Consider the following 18,919-nt stretch of genomic DNA (forward strand, 5'->3'; position numbering starts at 1 on the left):
ACACCACAGTGGTGCCCTTCTGACTCAAAAGCTTACAGAGAGGAGCACGGGAGCACACAGTGTGGCCTCTCATGGCTGCAGACTTCTAGGAATCGGTCAACAAGGCTGGTCCCTTCCCCCTGAGCAGGAACACTTGGTTTGCTGCAGGAACCTGAACGGTGGCTCTGTGACGGGGAACAAACATTGCGTAATCAGTCCTGAGACCTGCTCCCTTTGCAGGTGACTTAGGAAGAGGCATGGTGAGGTGCCTCAGCCAGGGTCTGAAGAGTCTAAGAGGCTGGAGCATCAGGTGAGTAGAAATTCACACAGTGCTGGCCCCCTCTGAGTGCCCTGCGATCATTGGACAGGACCGTGCAAACCTTTGCCTTCTCCACCCCAGGGTGGGTCACTCTGTGGTCTCTGGGCACAGGCCTCTAGTGAGTCACTGGCCCCAGAGAAAAGAGCTGGTCTGACTGCAGATGTTTCCAGTCTTTGTTTCTCTGCTCTCTTGGGGCCATCTGGATTAAGCTGAATTAAAAGGCAGGTGAGGAGCACAGGTGCTCGATGTAGGGCAGAGGTCTCCATGGCAACAGAACCATCTGGCTTTCTTGCCTGGCATCAGGCCTTGTGACTTCATGGTGGAATCTTCTCTCAGTAGGCAGGAGGGGTTGCCTGGTGAAGAGCAGGCAGGGAGGAGGCTCACAGGGGAGAGACGTTGACCTTCTAGCTCTAGGCTGAGTTTTAGGTTTAGTGTCAGCACTTGGGGCTCCAGCTAGCTCCAGCTGGGATTCTAAGGGGCAAGTGCAGGTGAGTGGGAACAGCCGAGCCTGCGGGGCATCTCCTCTGAAGCCCTCTGGGGAGTTGGAGCCGTCACACCTGGTCCCTTTCAACCCAGGCCTAGCAGGTAAAGAGGAGTCAGGGCCCCAGGAGGCAAGACAAAAGCATGGACTGCCCTTCCCTCTAGAACAGTCAGTCCTGGTTGGCACCCCCTTCAATGGCAGGAAGGATAAGGCATAGGGTGAGTCGCCATAGGGGGCTTCCATAGGAAGTACCAGCAAGGCCTTCTAACTCAACAGTGAGCCATCCAGCCCTCTGATATCTGTTAGGATCCTAGGGTTGCCATAACCAACTTGCAATCTTGGTGGGTTTAAATGGTTCATTTCCACACAGTGTTGGAGGCCTGATGCCTGATGTCAAGGTGTCAACAGAGTTAGTTCTTTCTTGGGACTCCAGGGGAAAAGTTGTCACTCCATTTTCCGCCACAGGAGATCATCACCATGGCATGCTCCCTGGGTGTCTGTGTCCAAGTTTCTCAGTCATAGATCTAAGGCATGCCCTAACCCAGTAAAACTTATCTAGACATGGTTGCATCTGCCAAGATCATACAAATAAGGGCGTAGTCACCATGCCAGGGCTTAGGACTGGGATGTCTCTCACAGGGAACATGTACTTCACATATGTACAGCAAAGAGCTCAGGCTTCAGAGGGACAGATGGGGCTCAGCCCTGGTACAGTCGCCCAGCCTGCTTCCCCATTACCGGGCAGCAGGAGAGACGAGTCCATCCTCGTGGACTTTCTGAGGATTAAGAGCAGGGGCCATTCTTCAGTGTCACCTGTATGCTCTGGTCCCTCCCTCCCTTCCTGGCACTATCAGTCCATGACCAGGACTTCTCCAGGAGTTAGGTGACATTCAGAGACTTAGGGGCTGTCACTGATTCAAGAGCTGAGACCCCCTAGACGAGTCAGGAAATCCAGATGACAGGCTATAATAATCTTTCCTGAAGCCCATGGTCTCTAGGCTGGAGCAGCTTGAGGCCTTTGGATATGGTCCAAATAGGTAGTGATGGAAATGGAGACTCGTAGTCTCTATTTCCCTCTGGCCAAGAAGGAATCCCCCATTTCTCTTCTCTGCCTCTTCGTCAGACATGGCTTGTTCGCCCAACCAAGCCTGGGCAAGTCTGTGGGCATCCTCATTCTCTTACTCTCTCATTCTCGCCCTCCCCTTCTTCCTTCCTTCCCTCCCTCCCTTCCTCCCTCCCCCTCTCATGTGTATGGGTGTTTTGTCTGCATGTGTGTGTCTACACCACTAACATGCTTGCCTGATGTTTGAGGTCAGAAGAAGGCATCAGATCCTTCCAGAAATGGAGTTACAAATTGCCGTGAGCCACCATGTGGGTGCTGGGACTTGACTCTGGATCCTCCAGAAGAGCAGCCAGTGCTCTTCCTAACCCCCTGAGCCATGTCTACAGCCCCATCTTTGTCTCTTACATCTTCCTCCTTCCATACTTTCTGCCCTCCCTCCTCCTTCCACTCTTTGTTGACTGCTTGGGCACCAGGGCTTTTCTAGATCCCATGGAAACAGAAGTCAACTAGATAGATGAAATTTATAGTTAGCGGGATACAAGATAACCAAACCAAAACAAGTGCTTCATGGCAGAGGGTGCATCAAAGAACGAGTGTTCTCAGTTGGAAGGGGTCAGCGAATAAGGTGATGTGACTAGCTCGGGAATAAAGCCACTATGACCAGGAACCATATGCAGCTATCACCCAGGAAAGGGGAGGGTTCCGGTAAGCACAACGGGGAGTGACCGGGACCTGCTCAGGAAAGGCCAAGTGAAGGCCTGTGTGCACCCAACACAGTGAGTTAGGGGAGTCAGAGATCAGGAGGTTAGAATAAGGAACAATTTCTTGGGTTCTTTTGTTCTTTGTTTTATGTTTTTCTTGGAAGAGTGTCAGGGGCATGACCACCCCAGGTGCAGAATAGGCAGAGAAAGCAGGCAGGCGAAGAAAAGCATTTCTGAGAGAAAGAAGGAATATCGGTTGCAGTCAGGGAAACTAGGAACACTTGTGGGGCAAGGGCCAGAGATGCTCAGGTAGGGTCAAGAGAGGTGTGACTGAGGGTGGGCCCAGGATCTGCTGAAGAGCCAGCAGGGTAAAGAGTATGATGAGGTTAGAGAGCCTGGGTTTAGTAGTATCGTTAGGAGCACTGCTAGACTTCTCCCAGAGGGGAACCCTGGTCAGGTGTGAGCTCTCTAAGCCTCTCAAATATAGACAGGACTAGGAAGGGGGCAGGCAGCACTGGCCGATAGAGTCTTCTCTTCTTAGACAATGCAGAAGAGCCAAGAAGCCGAGTCCGGCACCTTGATCTCTCTGAGCCTCCTGTTGGGGGAGGACCCAGAACACCTGTCCCAGCAACTGCGGGCTACCAGTCTACGGGACAGGGAGCCACTTGGCTCTCCCGGCCTCTCCAAGGTGGGCTCAGAGTACCTGCCCTTCTGCACATATGAGCAGCCCCTGGCTGTGGAGGAGCTGGCCCAGCTGGCTGAAACCGGCCCAGGGCACGAAGCTGGCTGGAGCAGCCAAGGGAGCCTGTTCCTCGAGGACTCAGCGCCACCCAGTGGCTTCTTCCCGTACTACCGTTCCCAGGAAGAGCACCTCGCCAGTGCCACCACCACCCCTCAAGGCTGCAGCTGGTGTCTGGGCTCCAGAGACCCCTTTCCGGGAAGTGAGACACAAGATGGCTGCCACAAAGTCACAGCCAGAGATGGATGCCTTGTGAGTTTGAAGAGGCCACAGGAGGGCTGGCAACACCAAAACTCTGAAATGCTCCAGATACCTACCTCTCCTTGCCCAGTGAGACCCTGGCCAGGTCCCTGATGACTCAGTAGCTAGAGGCACAGAGACTAGGAGGGACCGTCCAATTGTACACCAGCCTCCACCCCCCCCCTTTGCAGGAAAGTGGCTCTGTAGATGAAAAATGACCCACAAGAATTCAAGGAAAGCCCTGAAGCCAGAGCCGAGGCCCTAGAAACACCTGGTTACTTCTTGAAATTGGTTAGACAAATTTCACACCCAGACACTGGATGGGTGACATTTCATTTAATCCTCGTGACCATGAGACAGGGCTAGTGAGACACATCTCCTTCTAAATCAAAGGAACAAGGCTTAGGTTAGCCTAGGTCACCCAGCTGGCAGATGCCAAGCCTGGGTTCTGACCTAGTCCTGTGCCCTCTAATCTTGTGAACAACCATTCCACTAGGCATGGGGTCTAGGGACTGCAGAGATAAGTACTGCATTCAAAGGCCAGGATCAGACGTTCCCATAGCGGCCTCTGGATGAGGAAGCAACATTACCAAAGGTTCCCCACTTGACAGAACTTGGCCTAGGTCCTGTCCCCTTCCTTGATCACCCCTGTAGAGTTGTAGCCCAGATTCTATCTTGCATCTGGGCCTGAATCTTGCTTATTTCCTATTTCTCCTCACCCAGTCTCTCTTGGCAGGGCCAGACCTAATCTCTGGGTTTCCACCCTCACCAGTCTGCTGCTGCTGCTTGCGAGGGCACCATGCTCATGAGGCCTCAGGATTTGTACCATACTACAGGAGCCCCGAAGAGAGGCTACGGGCCAGCCCTGTGGTTTCCTCCTCTGTGCTGGGGAGTTCATGGGAGTGACCCCCCCAACCTGGTGCTGCCAGCCTGGGAAGGCGCAGGAGTGAAGGCAGTGGGGACTTCTGGGGAGTCATACTCCAGTGCCTCCTGATCATCGAGGGACAAGGGGAACTGGAACAGAGGCCCCCCACAGCTCAGGCCACCTGCCCTGGGACCCCAGCTGGCCTAGTGAGTGCCTAGCCCTCAGACCTTCATTGTTCCTCCTTCCTGGGGGTGGAGAGAGAGACCACCAATGGGGGGGAGGGTCCTCCTTTTCCCACAGAGGCCCACAGAAAGAACCATCTCTCCCCTTCTCTCCACACCTTCACCAGTGCCTGGTGATGATGCAGTCTTCTACCCTGGTATCTCCCTCCTCATGTCTGGGCTTGCCTTTCTCATTAAGAAGCAGAAGGGAGAGGCCTGTGCCACATTCAGCCACCCAGTGCCACACCCATAAATTCACCATCCTACACCATCTACCCCACCTTGTTCTTCTAGGTTGGGAAATATGCATCATGAAGCTGGGTGTGGGGGTGGGGAGATGGCAGGGTAATCACTAAAGTGGCTGCAGGGGGATTCCTACTGTGTCCCCATTTGGATCCCATCGTTGCTTCTGTAGCTTGCTGCAAACCTGGGCACAGGGAGCCAGGGCTTCCTGGACGGCCTGAAGGTACACAGTACACACTGGCTTTGTAGATAGTGTCATCATGAGGCTGGAGTGCCTTCCCACCTGGAGTGTGGTGCTTCAGAACCAGGCCCACCTCCCTTCTACTGAGCAGTCATTAGGAGCCAGGAGCCTGCCTTGCCAGGCTTTTAGAGGAAATGTCATTCTAAGACTAAGAAACAGGTTCAGAGGGGTGTGCAGACAGGCTCCTGATTCTGAACACTGGCCTTAGCAGAGGCCCATGGTTGGGGCTACAGGGATGGCGGGATTGATGGGCCAGGAGGAGCTGAGCTGGAGCCTGACTGCACAGCCAGGAGATCCAGCAAGGCTCTGGTGTGACCCATTTACTCTCCACCTGCCTCTTCCCACCCTGTGTGCACCTGAGCCCCTTCTGAGTCTGGTTCTCCCAATTCTTCTCCCTGGACCCATTTTGCTGCTTAGGAAAACCGAGGTGCATTTTGTAGGGGAAAAAAAAAATCCATGTTGCTTAAGGATTTTATTTGTTTCTCATTGTGAGTGGTTGTAAGCCACGATGTGGTTGCTGGAATTTGAACTCATGACCTCTGGAGGAGCAGTCAGTGCTCTTAACCGCTGAGCCATTTTCACCAGCCCTAGGATTTTATTCTTTACCCCCACCCTCCCCCACCTCACTTGTTATGGGATCAGAAGACATTTTGGAGTTCTTGAAATTTGTTCTTCTTCAACATGGGACATTTGTGTGGTGATTATACTGACTCTGGGGCAGAAATCAGTGGGTAGTAGGTGTGCTCCGAAGCCAAGAGTGACCTCAGACTTGACTCTGAGGACATTGGATCCTGTAGGACTGGTGGCACAGGCCTTTACTCTCAGCTATTTAGAAGGCCAGCCAGAAAAAGCAGGTCATTGTTACATTGTTACTTTTTTGTTTGTTTGTTTTTGTTTTTCAAGACAGGGTTTCTCTGTATAACTCTGGCTGTCCTGGAACTCACTTTGTAGACCAGGCTGGCCTCGAACTCAGAAATCCGCCTGCCTCTGCCTCCCAGGTGCTGGGATTAAAGGCGTGCACCTTATTCTTTACAACTTAGCTAGACTCTAGCTCAAAGAGAGAGAGAGAGAGAGAGAGAGAGAGAGAGAGAGAGAGAGAGGTAAAATGTCTGGGGGTGTAGGATAAACTCTAGGATCAAGTTCTGGGCCTTGTTAGTAGGTGTGTAAATGGATACAGAAGTACCAGACACATCCAAGTCTTGTGGCAAGTGGGCAGACCCAGGCATTGATCTGAAACAATGTGAGTTCTCTGTATCTTGCCCTATGACCCCAGGCTTCCCTCAGAGGATAGTTGGGGTTGGGGATTATTGGCTGACACATATGTATGCCCTGGGGTGAGGGTCAACTGAGGTGGTAGATCTACCAGGTCTCCTGAACGCAAACACTGTTTTCAGAGGAGCCTGTATTCTTGTGTGGGTGATGTAATTGTCCACTCCCAGCAGCAACCATCCTCCCTGAAGACTGCCACTGGCCTATAGATGCCACCGACCTGTAAATGCCACCTTCCACGTGACCATCTCAGTTCCTGGCTCTGCAACCCAAGGTCCTCCGGAGTCAGGGCTCCAGCCCATCAGTATCCTGCCCCACCAGGGAGCAAAGGACTGCTGATCACCCCCCCCCCCCCCCCCCCCGCTCCCAGGCCACTGCGCAGGCGTACCGTGGCTCCGCGCCATCTTCCCACTTGCTATGGCCTCTCCCCACAGCTTGCCCATCTGCCCTTAGATTTCCTTTCTGAACACTGCTAGCCTCTGCTCTTCGGATTTCCATGGGCGAGCCTGCAGCTAGGTCTCCAGCACATGGAGGACAGCCATGTGACCCAGCTACCTCCCGTTTATGCCCCTACATACTTCTCTTGGCTTCCCAGTGAGGTTTCCAGCAGCGGTGGCCCTTGTCAGCCTTTTACACAGGTACCCTTCACTTTCAGATCTCCCAGCTTGTTCCCACTTGTGTCCATCAACTGAGGAGAAAGTCGGAGAGGAGTCAGGCAGTCCTTGGCCCTCAGAACCTGGTACAGAAGAAAACACAGGAGCTCCAGCACCGTGCACTGGCGTTTTGGGTGTGACGCAGTTGGCATGCTAATTCTGTTTTATCGATGATAAAGAAGCTGAGGCAGAGAAACCCGGGCATTTATGCAGCGGGGTGGGGATTGTGGGCCTTCAGGAAAGTCACTTCCCTTCTTGAGTCCTGGCCTGAAGGAGCATTTGGGGCTTGGAGTGGAGCCGCCCACGAGTCTCACAATCATCACCACTGAGTGACATTAGCGAATTTATTTGACCTCCCGCCTGAAAGCCTGGTGTAGCCTGGCAGAGCTGACTGCCCACCCGCAAGATGGGAGCCTGGTTACTTACAAGCTGCAAGTGATCCTGAAGTAAGGTTTGTTGTTTGTTTTTGTTTTTTGTTTTTCCTCCAGTCTACAACTCCCAAGAAGACTCTCAGTGGCTCCTCTGGCACTCTCAGAGAGTCCTCCCTGGCCCCCGCAGCCTCGCTGGCATCCTCAGACTTCTTGCTGGACCTTTTTAATGCAGACCCCAGCTCCTTACCAGCCCGTGGCAGGAAACCCCTCCATTCTGGCAACCTCGCTGTCCTGGAGGCCCCGAGTGCTGTGCAGCAGCGCCCCCTCCTGGCGCATCTTGTCAGGACAGCTGGCTTCCCTGAGATCTACAGTTTGATTGTTCAGACACTGCCTAAGAAGGCACCACACCTACCTTACTTATAAAGAGCGACACCACCAGCCACCAGCTGCAGCAGCCTCTCAACCCTGGTGCAGCGACCTGGCAGCCAGAGTCCTCAAACGGCCAATCCACCCTCACTCCCCAGCCACATGCTATCACGCAGCTCCCGAAGTCTCACCGGGTGGACGACAGACTGAAAATCATCTGAGCATTCTCTGGGCAGAGCCCAGGGAACTGTCTTTGCGGAAGGAACCCTGTTCCCAATGACAAGCTCACAGAGCAAACCTGAAGTCAGTGTGGCCCTTTTCTCCCTCCAGTTACCTCCCACAGCCTGCACAAGAACAATACAGGCCCAAAGCACATGTGGGGCCTGTCACAGGCATCAGTCAAATGTCTTTCTGTTGGTGGGGGAAGGGGTCTAGTGATCAGCACAAAAGCCTGGAGGCTGAAAAGAAGCCAGGATTCTGTGGGACTCTGGGAAAGGCGCCTGGGGACCTCCTTAGCTCTGCCATGATTAGGACTCCCTCTGACATAAAGTGGCTGGCCCTTTAGTCATTGCCCCATGGTCTCTCTGTTTAGGGCACCTCTGAGTGTTGACTGGATATCAGGCCTCTGCAGGCCCAGGGGACATGGTAGACAGACTACCAGCCAGAGTGGCCAGGCAGCCACGTGGGTATGTTCGGCACAGCCAAGGCAGAATGTCTTGGTGTGCACTTGAGCAATGGAAGTCCTGGCAGGGGAAGGTGGCGGGCAAGCAGGATTGCAAAGGAGTTAGGCACCCCGGGTCAGCCAGAGAGCAGGGTGGGGGTGGGGGAGGGCATCTCTACAAGGAACCGGTACATACAGTCCCACACGGGGCAGGAATGTGGGGTGTGAAGGCCACACTGCCTGGCTGGACTCCAACTGGACAAACTAGGCGGTAGGAGGAAGGAGCCGAAAAGCCACTGGACTCTGTCTGACCTGCACATGCCTTAATAGGGAATTAGCGAGTACAGTCAAGGCCACAGAATCCCCAGAGGGCACTGGACAGAGGTGGCCAGAGCAGAGGTCACGCTTCAGCAGTCTGCTGTAGCAGCCATTGGAGATGGCGCCCAGGACCACATCAGAGGGAACAAAGAGCCTAGGTCTACCATGTTCAGGCAGTGATGGCACAGCCAGAGACTGGACTGTCGGAGGAGAGTGGACATTGGAGCCATGGAGAAGGGAAAACACCAGGAATTCCTGGCTGATGGGATGAGGCCGGGGGGGGGGGGGCGGAGAGAGAGAGAGAGAGAGAGAGAGAGAGAGAGGGAGAGGCTCATGGCCAGACTTGCAAGCCATCTTAGTGGAGGTGCAGTTTCCCAAGCTGAGGGGAAGAAGCATGGGGGGGGGGTGGCAGAGGGAGGAGTTAGAGATGTGCTTGAAGCATCAGTCTCTTAGGTGGAGGTACAGAAGAGCAGAGGTTCTGTGCTCAGAAGTGAAGCGTGGGGTCAAGTGGGGTAGAGGATTGACAGTGGAGAGATGAGGGTGTAAATTCAGGAAGGTTCCTGGAGGTCTCCAAGGAAGCCCATATCTACATACAGATAGACAAAGCCACGGGTCCTCACCACAGTGGGCCAGCAGCTGGCTCAGGTGTAGTTGGTGCACACAGGAAGGGACTCAGTCCTTGGGTAAGAAAAGAGTTGAAAAGCTGGAGCCATCAGCTGAGTAGATTCAACGCACAAACAGGAGATGGCAGGCTGCAGAGAGAGCTCCCCAGTAGCTTCCACGTTGCACCCCAGACAAACTCTCTTCCTTAGCTGCCTTCTCAGAAGCAAAGACTGGCTTTTGTTACCCTCGAAGGAGCCAGTGAGAAACCAGAAATGGGCCCCATTATTCAAGGATTCTAGTGCTACCCCCTGACAAGCCCCTGCCACACAGGCAGCACCGCTGGGGTTCCCTGTGTGGAAGAACTGAGGGAGAAATGGAATGGGATTTCGCTCTGGCAACCCAGGGAGCCTCTCCCAGTCTCTCTGTCTCCGAACCTTTCTCCGAGAAGTTAACTCTGAGCCCTGGTTGCTGGTGTCCCAGCCAAGAGGACAGCTTAGATTCGGACAGCAGCACTGCTGCCCCCTAGAAGCAAATCCAGGAAGGGCAACAGCTTTGTTCCCTGTCCTGGAACAGTGTTCTGCTGGGTCCCACTGCCCACTAAGGGCCTGCTCCACACTGCCACATGATGTAGGGTTCTCTCAGTCCTTCTTGTGATGTGTTTCAAGGACAGGCTCATGCATGCAATCAGAACATTGGCAATCAAAACAGCAGTACCCTGGGCCAGGGAGGGCCGTCTTATCTGCTAGCAATGCTGCCTGCCAACTCAAGACCACCCTAATAACACTGACACAGGACTGAGGAGCTGGCCGTCTGCCTGGAAGTACTAGGTGGTCCCGCAAGAATGGCTTTGGGATCTGGCTGGCTTCACATTGGATGTACTCCAACAGTAAACTCCCCAAAGATTCCAGGCCCCGATCATGGGCATAGCGGAGTACAGCATGAAGCCTAGTGCTGGTGATGACTGTGTGGCTGAATGGGTCACTATGTGCATATGAAGGGAGCTCAGCTATGGGCTGTGGCTTTTCCCTCCTCTGTAGGACATTACAAGACTCCCCTTGCCAACCTGTGCTTCATGCTCTATCCTGCACTCAGAGGGGTGGCTTTGGCTCTAGAATTTAAAAATGAACTCTGTACATATGCCATGGAGGAAGGAGACAGGGCTACAGGAGGATGCTGAGCCTCACTCCTCAGCAGACCCTATAGCAGGACTCAGTGGTCAGAGTCTTGCCTTGGGAGGAGAAGCCTGGCCAGTTGCTCCTATACATTGACCCAAAAGTGCCACCCTAGGACAAGAGCAGGCCAAGCAGAGGCACTTCCTATAGGCAGTACCATGACTCCTGTTACCCTTAGGGCTGTGGCTGGGACCCCAAGCTGCATCCTCGCTGGGAGTTAGCTGGACACCCCTGAACACAGGGTCACCCACAGACACAGGGGAAGGCAGGACATTCCTAATGGAACCTAAAGGTGCCTCATGTGGCCAGCCTGGATGTCCCTGGACTGCAGCTGGGGGCTTTGCTGGGAGTGTGGTCTGCTTACAGAGGGAATCTAAGGCAGAGAGGACCATCTTTTGGCTGCAGCAGTGTGGGTTGAGCCAAAATCTGGTGGGGGATCTCCTGCCACTGAAACCCCCAGCTATGCCTGAAAGAGACTTTGCACCACCAGGTTCTCTGAGCACAGGGCTCTGAGAGGGCGTGGCTAGAGGAAGGGCCACAGTTGACAGGAATTACCTTGCCAGGTCAGCACAGAGCGACACTAACCCCCACCAAGTGTCATCTCAGGAGGGGGATGGAGCAGCAGTGGCTCAATGTGTGTATGTGCATGCATGTGTATGTATGTGTGCTGTGAATGTGTATGTGTGCTTATGTATATGTATGTACATGTATGCATGCACACATGTGTATGTATGTGCATGTATGTGTTTGCATGCATATATATGTGTGTGCACACATGTATGTGCTTGTGTGTATATATTTATATGTGTGCATGCACACCTGTGTGAGTTGTGTACAGGTATATCTATGTATGTGTGTGCATGTGAGTGTATATGTGTGTGCACGCATGTATGTGCATATGAGAGAGACAGTGTGTGTGTGTGTGTGTGTATGTGTGGAGAACCTTAAGTCTCCTATGCTGTTTCCCACTAAGCTGTCAAGTGCTCCTCCTGTCTATGAGGACCCCCCCCCCCCCACTCAACTCTGAAGTTCCAGGCACCCAACCATGTCAGGCATTTGTATGGGCTCTGGGACCCCAAACTCAGGTCCTCATGCGTGCACAGCAGGTGAACTTTCCACTAACCCATCTCCCCAAACTGTTGTGGATAGCCCTGGGGATAATTATATTTGATATTAATTCTGGTCTCCTGTGAGTGGATGGGAACAAGGAATGAGTCAGCCAGCACTCAGGTGGTTTCCTGTAAACCTGCTTCCCACCTTAATTTGTAAAATAAAGGCGAGCTGCTGATTGGGCAGATAAAAGGGAAGGTGGAGTGGAAGATGAGGAGAGAGAAGGAGGAGAAAATGGAAGGTGAAGAGCAGAAGCACATGGCCTGGAGAAACCTCAAGTTCTAAGGGGTCTCATAAACTGTGGAAGATGGTAGTGGAGTGGTAGATCTGCCCAATCTAGGCGCACAGCATGTATTCATATTAACTGAGTCATGTTTTCATTGCCCGGGCATATTTGGGAGGAGATTTACTGCAACACCAAACCTTCCGTTAGTAAGTGCAGGACTGTTTGCTTTAACACAGGTGAGTCTTCCAGGTGAGTTCTATTGCAGGCAACATTTGGTGGTTGTAAAGCGTCCGTCCCTCTTTCCGTCTTTTGATGAACTTTGCAAACTGTTAAACAGGGACCGGTTCCTCTGGCTGGCGCTTCCACCTGAAGACTCAGAAGCTGTACTGTTGGGGAGAGAGTAGTGTCAAGAAGAACCAAAGGAATTCCCCTAAGAGACTGGGGCCCCGCCTCCTGGATCACACCTTGTCGAAGTGCTGTGCCTTTAAGGTCTTTTGGGGGCGGGTTGTCAGCCACCCGCCCTCATTCGCTGACAGCCCGAGCGCGGGTGGCTGGAACTCGGAGTTTAGAGAAGAACTTGCAGGGTGACGGAGTCGCGCCTCTGCTGTGTTCCTGATCCGGTGGGGCCATGCCCGACACACACTGAGCGCGTGTAGCGCCGGCTGCGGGAGGGCGAGGCGCACGCCGTGTCGGTCATGGGCAGCTTCCAGCTGGAAGACTTTGTGGCAGGCTGGATCGGAGGTGAGTTTGCTTGCGAAAGACCACCCCCACCCCCGCACCACAGGGCAAACTGCCCGGCGGCGCCAAGCCAGCTGTTCGCACCCAGTGTGCTCAGTGCTTTGCATTGCCCATCCAGGAGTGAGCTACGCCTGTAGCACCGGGTGTCCCTAGCCCAGTCCGCTTGGCTGGTCCTGAGTTCCCTCCTAATTTGTGAAGCCAAGCTCTTTAAGAGTCACATCGATTTTCTCGAGCTTCTGATTTGCCTCAACTTAGGCTCCAACGTAACTCGGGTCCCATAATGATTAAACCGCTGGTCAGGGCAGACAACCAATGGAGTCACCCAAATATGCGCACACCCTTCAGTGACCGGGGGCATACCTGAGTTGGTGACATCTCCAAGTTACTAGCGCTTGGGTTAGCGCTTGGTTTGGCAGCTGAAATCCGGGTCTCAGGGCGGCCAAGAACTTGGACTTCAAGATCAGGTTGTCTTAAGGGCATTGATCCTGAAGGGAGCGGAGCCCGCAGGGTAGGAAGTCGAGCGCTGTGGTGTAGTGGCTCGCGACACTACAGCTGAGAGGAATCCCTCTGGTTTGGCCGCCTTCAGCACCCCCATCTTTAGCTCTTCTGAACTTTTTGGTACCCCACCCCAACCCCTCAGCTGTTGCTAGGTTCACCACCAAGCCGGAGTAGTTAACAAAAGTAAAGTTTCTGAATAAAGTCCAGCTGGAGCTTGCTGTGTCCTGAGGTCTCTCTCTGTCAAGTCAGAGGCTGAGAGCCTGAGTCTCTGCCTCAGGCTCCCTGCAAAGCCGGTCTCATAGCCAGTCACCTGCAACCCATGGACAGGATGCTTAGCAGGTTCCAGGTAGGCTGAAGTACCTGTGCTGTGTCTTCCAAGGTTTGTATTCTCCATTAAAAAATGCCTCCAGCTCAAGTGTATGATTTGATGATTTTTAGTAACTCCATCAAGAGGTAAAACACCCCTCTAAGCTGCAGAGTATTTTTATGCCTCATCTTCCCCGTGAGTCACAGTTGTGCCCCTGCCTCTCAGAACAGCCACTGTCCTCTACATTTGCTTTTCTTGGCTATTGTGTATTGAATCCTGCATCCCGTGCCCTTTGCTCCGCTTATGCGTATTTCTCTCATTACATAGCAACCCCAACGAAGTAGGTGCCTTTACAGCCTTATTCAGCAGATAGGAAATGGAAATATAGAAGAAATTGGTGACTTTCCTAAGGTGAGCATCTGCAGGCACTAGGACTCTAATCCAGGCAACAGGGCACCAAGGGTTTGCCTAGGGCCTTGAAAGTCCTTGAAAGTCCTTGAACCCCCAAACTTGCCTATAGCAGTTGTCTTTCTTAATGACACTGTGCAACAAAATTTCACTACAATATCCTCCACATTTGTTTGAAGCTCAGCAGACTTTCCAAGCTTCGGAAACTACTGCCTTAGTACCCTCCCTTTTACTTTGCACCCCTGATTTCAGGTAGGTGGTAAGGGTGAACAGGGAGGTGCCTGTCTGCAGCTGACTCTGAGCTACTTCTCCAGATGTGGGGATACCTGCCCTGCTCTAGGCAGGGAGACGAGGTACCCTAAGAGCTGAGCCCCTCCCTCCCTGCTGGACAGAGTGAGGATTTGCCTGCTTCTATTCACCTCTGGGCTGCCAAGTTCACGGAGTGTGGAGGGTGAAGAAGACAGAAGGTTCTAGACCAAGCAACAAGTGTCCTTGTTGCCTGGCTTGTTAAACTCACGTCTGATGGCAGAGTTGTCATCCGTGTGGTAGGGGAATTGGTCATGGAGAAAGAGCCCTGTGTGACTGTCGGTTGCTGAGCACCACAGAGGCTTCTTAACCTAGGTCTGGGACTGTTTTACACCAGTATGTGTGTAGCCAAGTGTTTTGTCTGTCTGTCTGTCCCTCTCTCTTTCTCTCTGTCTGTCTGTCTCTCTCTGTCTCTCTCTGCCTCTGTCTCTCTCTATTTGCTTCTCTGTCTGACTGTCTCTTTGTCTCTGTCTGTCTGTCTGTCTGTCTCTCTCTCTCTCTGTCTCCCCCTTACACTCCTGCTTTGAAGCTATTCATTTCATTGTTTGCTAAACACGTGCTTTAGAGTTTACTGTTTAACATGACCAAAGAAGAGCCTATGTTCATTCAGTGATCACTCCTAATTCCCCTCCCTATAGCCCTAGAACCTATTTATCTGTTTTTCTTGTGGATTTGCCTATTCTACCTAATACATTTAAATAAGGTTGCATAGCACACCTTTGTGTCTGGCATCTCTTGCTTAGCATACCATGGTTTTTAAGGTTTGCCCACATTGCAGTAGGGTTCATCCTCCCTGTTTTGTGACCCCAGGTAGAGCATGGGTAACAGATCCAAGAAATGATTCCATCAAAGTCTAGCTTAACAAGTCAGTTTACTGGAGTTACTTACAGAGGTATAGGCAAGGGGTTAGTTACCGGAGCCTGGGTGACTCATAGGCAGCTGCTGCTCAGAACACACACCCCAGCACGGCTGCCGGCTCCTAAGCTGCTGCGTACGTGTTCTCAGGACAGCTGAGCAGGCATCTCTCCCCAGCGGCCCTTACTGCTTATGTAACATTGGGGGAGAGAATCCTGTAAATCTTACCCGTTTCAGGGAATTCTGAGACTTGTAGGTTTTACTTCCTGAGTGTTAGGATCCTCCAAAATAGAATGTTTCTAATTGGCGGAAATGGCTACATAGTACTTCTCGCAGCTAAATAACAATCCATTTTTGTGTACCATGTTTATTTGTTGTATATCAGTTAATGAACCTTGGGTCTGTTCCCAACCTTTGTCACACGTGATGAACTCTGTGCTGACCATGAGTGCACTTGTTTTGTTTGAGTTCTTGCTTTTAGCTCTTAGATATATATCTAGGATTGAAAATGCTGAGTCACATAGTGATTCTGCTTACCTTTTTTTTTTTTTTTTTTTTTTTTTTTTGAGGAATAACCAGTTTTCTAGAGTGAAGGCACTGGTTCCCTCAACAACATACAAGAGTTCTAATGTCTCAGGGCTAGAGAGGTGGCTTAGAAGTTAAGAGTCGGCACTACTCTTGCAGTGTAGTTCCAAGCATCCATGTTCTTACAACCATCTCTAAGTACAGTGGCTGGGAAACAGACTTCCTTGTCTAGCCTCAATAGGCACTGCAGGCATGCAGGGCTCATACATACAGGCCAGCAAACCTCCATTCACATTTTTAAAAAGTTTACATTTTTTTAAAATTTCTCTTTATATCTTTGTGAATGCTTATTGTTTCCTCCTCCTCCACCACCTCCTCCTCCTCCTCCTTCTTCTTCTTCTTCTTCTTCTTTTTTAAGATTTATTTATTATATGTAAGTACACTGTAGCTGTCTTCAACACTCCAGAAGAGGGCATCAGATCTTGTTACAGATGGTTGTGAGCCACCATGTGGTTGCTGGGATTTGAACTCCGGACCTTAGGAAGAGCAGTCGGGTGCTCTTACCCACTGAGCCATCTCACCAGCCCTTATTGTTTCCTTCTAAAAAATTGCAGCCATCCTGGTGGTTATGAGGGGGAATTTTATTATTGTTTTGATTTACATTTCCCTAGGGACTAATGATGTTAACTATATATTCATGTACTGTTGGCTGTTAGCATGGCTTCTTCAGAGGGACGTCTGTTTTTGGCTATTTAAACATTGTTTTATCTGTAAGAGTTCTCGGGGGTATTCTGGATTTGAGACCTTTAACACATAATGAGATTTCTAAAAGCTATCTACAGTTTTTAAGCTGTTTGCCTTCACTTCATGGGAGTATCTAGTGTGATATCTACTTCACCTATTTTGTTCTTTTGTTGATTGGGTTTGATTGTGTGTGTGTGTGTGTGTGTGTGTGTGTTACTGTAACTACAAATGTTATAGAACCAGGCTTGTAAAGTAGTTCCCACATATCTGAGTCTTTATAGTTTTAAGCCTTTGACGTATTTTAGATTAATTTTTTTTTATAGATAGTATGAGACAGGGGACTAACTCTTGTTTTTTTGCATGTGGGTATCCAGTTGTCTGAGAGCCTAAATTTCTATTTTGGGCCACTTTAAAACTAAGGCCCAGGTTTGACCCTCCCCTCTCTGCCTTCCTCAGTAACTGGACCCAGGCCTTGCGCACTGGAAGACCTCTCTAGAGACTAACTGTGACTGATGCCTGTCGTGCCTCAGCTCTCTGACCTCTTCTAGATGCTGGCAGGGACAAACCAGGAGTCTAGAGTTTGGGTGACCAGGTGTTGTTCTTTGACCTACAGGTGTGGCCAGTGTCATTGTTGGGTACCCTCTGGACACAGTCAAGGTACAGTAGCTGCCTTTTCATGACCTCTTGGGGAGGTACCTCAAATGGGTCTTTCCTGGGACTGTGCCACTCTCTGATCTCCTAGAGACTCTCCAGCCAGACTCTCCAGGGCAGGCCCTCTGCTGCTCCCGGGGATGTGGTTGTTAGGAAACATTGTTTCCTTTGCTGTTTCCTTTCTGCCCTGGGATCTTGTGAGCCAGTGAGAAAGGAGCTAGGGCTCTGCTGACCCCCCCCCCTTCCCCCTCCCCCTCCCCCTCCTTGAACCTGGGGAGCTGAACAATCAGGAAAGCTTTGGCATGTGAGATGGAGCCTGAGCTTGACATGTGAGAGTAGGTTTCCAATCATTGGAGAAGTCTCCCAGGCATAGGAGACTGAGGCAGGGACCCTGGGTAGGGACTCTGCTTGGGAAAGGCCAGTAAGACCAGTTTTACTGATTCATCTGATTCTGTGTTACAGCCGTGGACCCAAATCTAGGCTTGGTATCACTTGTCAGGTTGGTGATTTCAACCTTGGTTGGAATAACCCAAAAAGACACATAGGGTAGAGGGACTCTGAAACCAGCAGAGCCATCCTGACATTCATAGGTACCCCTGATGAAGTAGGAAGGCATGTCCCCTGTAATACCATGAAAAACAGAGAGATGAAGGGATAAGATACCAAAAAAAAAGGGTCATTCTGAGTCTCTGCCACCCGCCACCCGCCACCCATCTGTGCTGAACAGGACCCAGCCAGGCTCCAGAAACATGACCGCCAATGCTGCTCTTGCCTGGACTGTGTACAGAAGCAGCTCTGAGCTCTGACTCACGTATCTGCAATTTCCTTTCTGCCTATCTTCCTCGGCAGGTGACAATGAGCCTCTCCTAGGTTAGGGCCGGGTTTACTCTCTGCGTGCTGTCTACCTCTCCTCCAAGGAGGGGCTGAGCTATTATCCTTAGCTTTGTGAAAAGGACAAGGGGGACACTGGCTACCCCTGCTACCTCACTGAACTCAGATTCACCAAATTCCTTCCCAGTCTACCCACCTCAAAGGCTCCCCTGACAGACAAGCAACCACTGTGGGATCAATTGCTAAGCACACTTCAAGCCAGAAATTGTGAGCTATGGAACTCTGCAGGCCCTGGGTACAGACCCTGGTTTGGACCTGCAAAGCCTGCTAAGCAGGACTTTAAATTTACTCTGCCTTGCAGGTAACATTGGGAGAGCTCTTCTCGAAACCCAGTAGGTATTACAATGGGGGGGCCATCGGTTTAATATCATCATGTCAATTAATTATCTCCACAGTTGCCACATCATGTTAGCCAAATTCGGAGAATGTGTTACCAGGTCCCCAATGTAAACTGTGCATGTACATTTTGAGGGAAATATGGAGACACCTCAAAAGTCCTCCTTTCGAGTGGCTTCACAGTAGATTGCCCATGGATTGCTCATGAAGTTTGTACCTCTGTGTCAGAACACAGGCATGTGTCATCGTCTCTCTGGTTGACCAGATAAAAGGGAATTCTTAACAAATTATGGCTGAATGGGTGTGAAGAACTGACCTTTAAGAAGATGACTCATGTGTTAGTTTCTTGGGTTGCTGTAGTAAATTACCACCAATTGGCTGTCTTAAGAGAACAGAAATTGGTGCTGGAGAGATGGCTCAGTAGTTAAGAGCACTCACTGGTTGCTCTTCTAAAGGACCTGGGTTCAAATCACTAGCAGCCACATTAGATCATTTACAACCATCTATAATTCTAGTTTCAGGCAGATCTGACTCCCTCTTCTGGCCAAGTAACTGCTCATACATGGTGCACAGACATGCATGGAGGCCAAACACCCATACACATAAATGTAAAATAAATATACCTTAAAAACAAACAAAACCAAACAAATGAAGATAAGATACTTTTACTGTCAGGAAGCAGAAAGCAATGTCAAGATATTGAACCCTTCTGGAAGTCTCAGTGGGGCTCTGCCCCATGCCTTCCTCCTGGCTTGGTCTGTTGCTGCAGTTCTGACCATGGCTTTACCACTCTAGCTACAACCATCTGCCTCTGCCTTC

At 51.3% G+C, this 18,919-nt stretch overlaps 1 protein-coding gene and 1 long non-coding RNA gene across 7 annotated transcripts in view; both read left to right on the forward strand.

Moving 5' to 3' along the window:
- The first annotated feature begins 632 nt into the window (after positions 1-632).
- Positions 633-8,315, forward strand: Gm3045 (predicted gene 3045). Of its 3 annotated transcripts, NR_165659.1 has the most exons (5): positions 633-786; positions 3,085-3,231; positions 3,406-3,534; positions 4,246-4,593; positions 7,017-8,315. It is a non-coding gene; the product is annotated as a predicted gene 3045 (long non-coding RNA). The 3 variants fall into 3 exon arrangements; NR_165657.1 differs by having other exon boundaries at positions 633-883; positions 3,085-3,534; NR_165658.1 differs by having other exon boundaries at positions 3,085-3,534.
- Positions 8,316-12,006: 3,691 nt separating this feature from the next.
- Slc25a48 (solute carrier family 25, member 48) overlaps positions 12,007-18,919 on the forward strand; it is a 34,408-nt gene continuing 27,495 nt past the window's right edge. For 2 of the 4 annotated variants that reach the window (XM_006517278.4, XM_011244532.2), the window contains exons 1-3: positions 12,012-12,077; positions 12,179-12,582; positions 16,836-16,879. In XM_006517278.4, the coding sequence (XP_006517341.1) occupies positions 12,537-12,582; positions 16,836-16,879 (90 nt within the window). In that variant the 5' untranslated portion in view covers positions 12,012-12,077; positions 12,179-12,536. Of the gene's footprint in view, positions 12,078-12,178; positions 12,583-16,835; positions 16,880-18,919 lie in introns of those variants that run through there. The other 2 variants (XM_030247304.1, NM_177809.4) reach the window with 2 other exon arrangements.

Source organism: Mus musculus, chromosome 13 (assembly GCF_000001635.26).
Source record: "Mus musculus strain C57BL/6J chromosome 13, GRCm38.p6 C57BL/6J".
Taxonomy (NCBI): domain Eukaryota; kingdom Metazoa; phylum Chordata; class Mammalia; order Rodentia; family Muridae; genus Mus; species Mus musculus.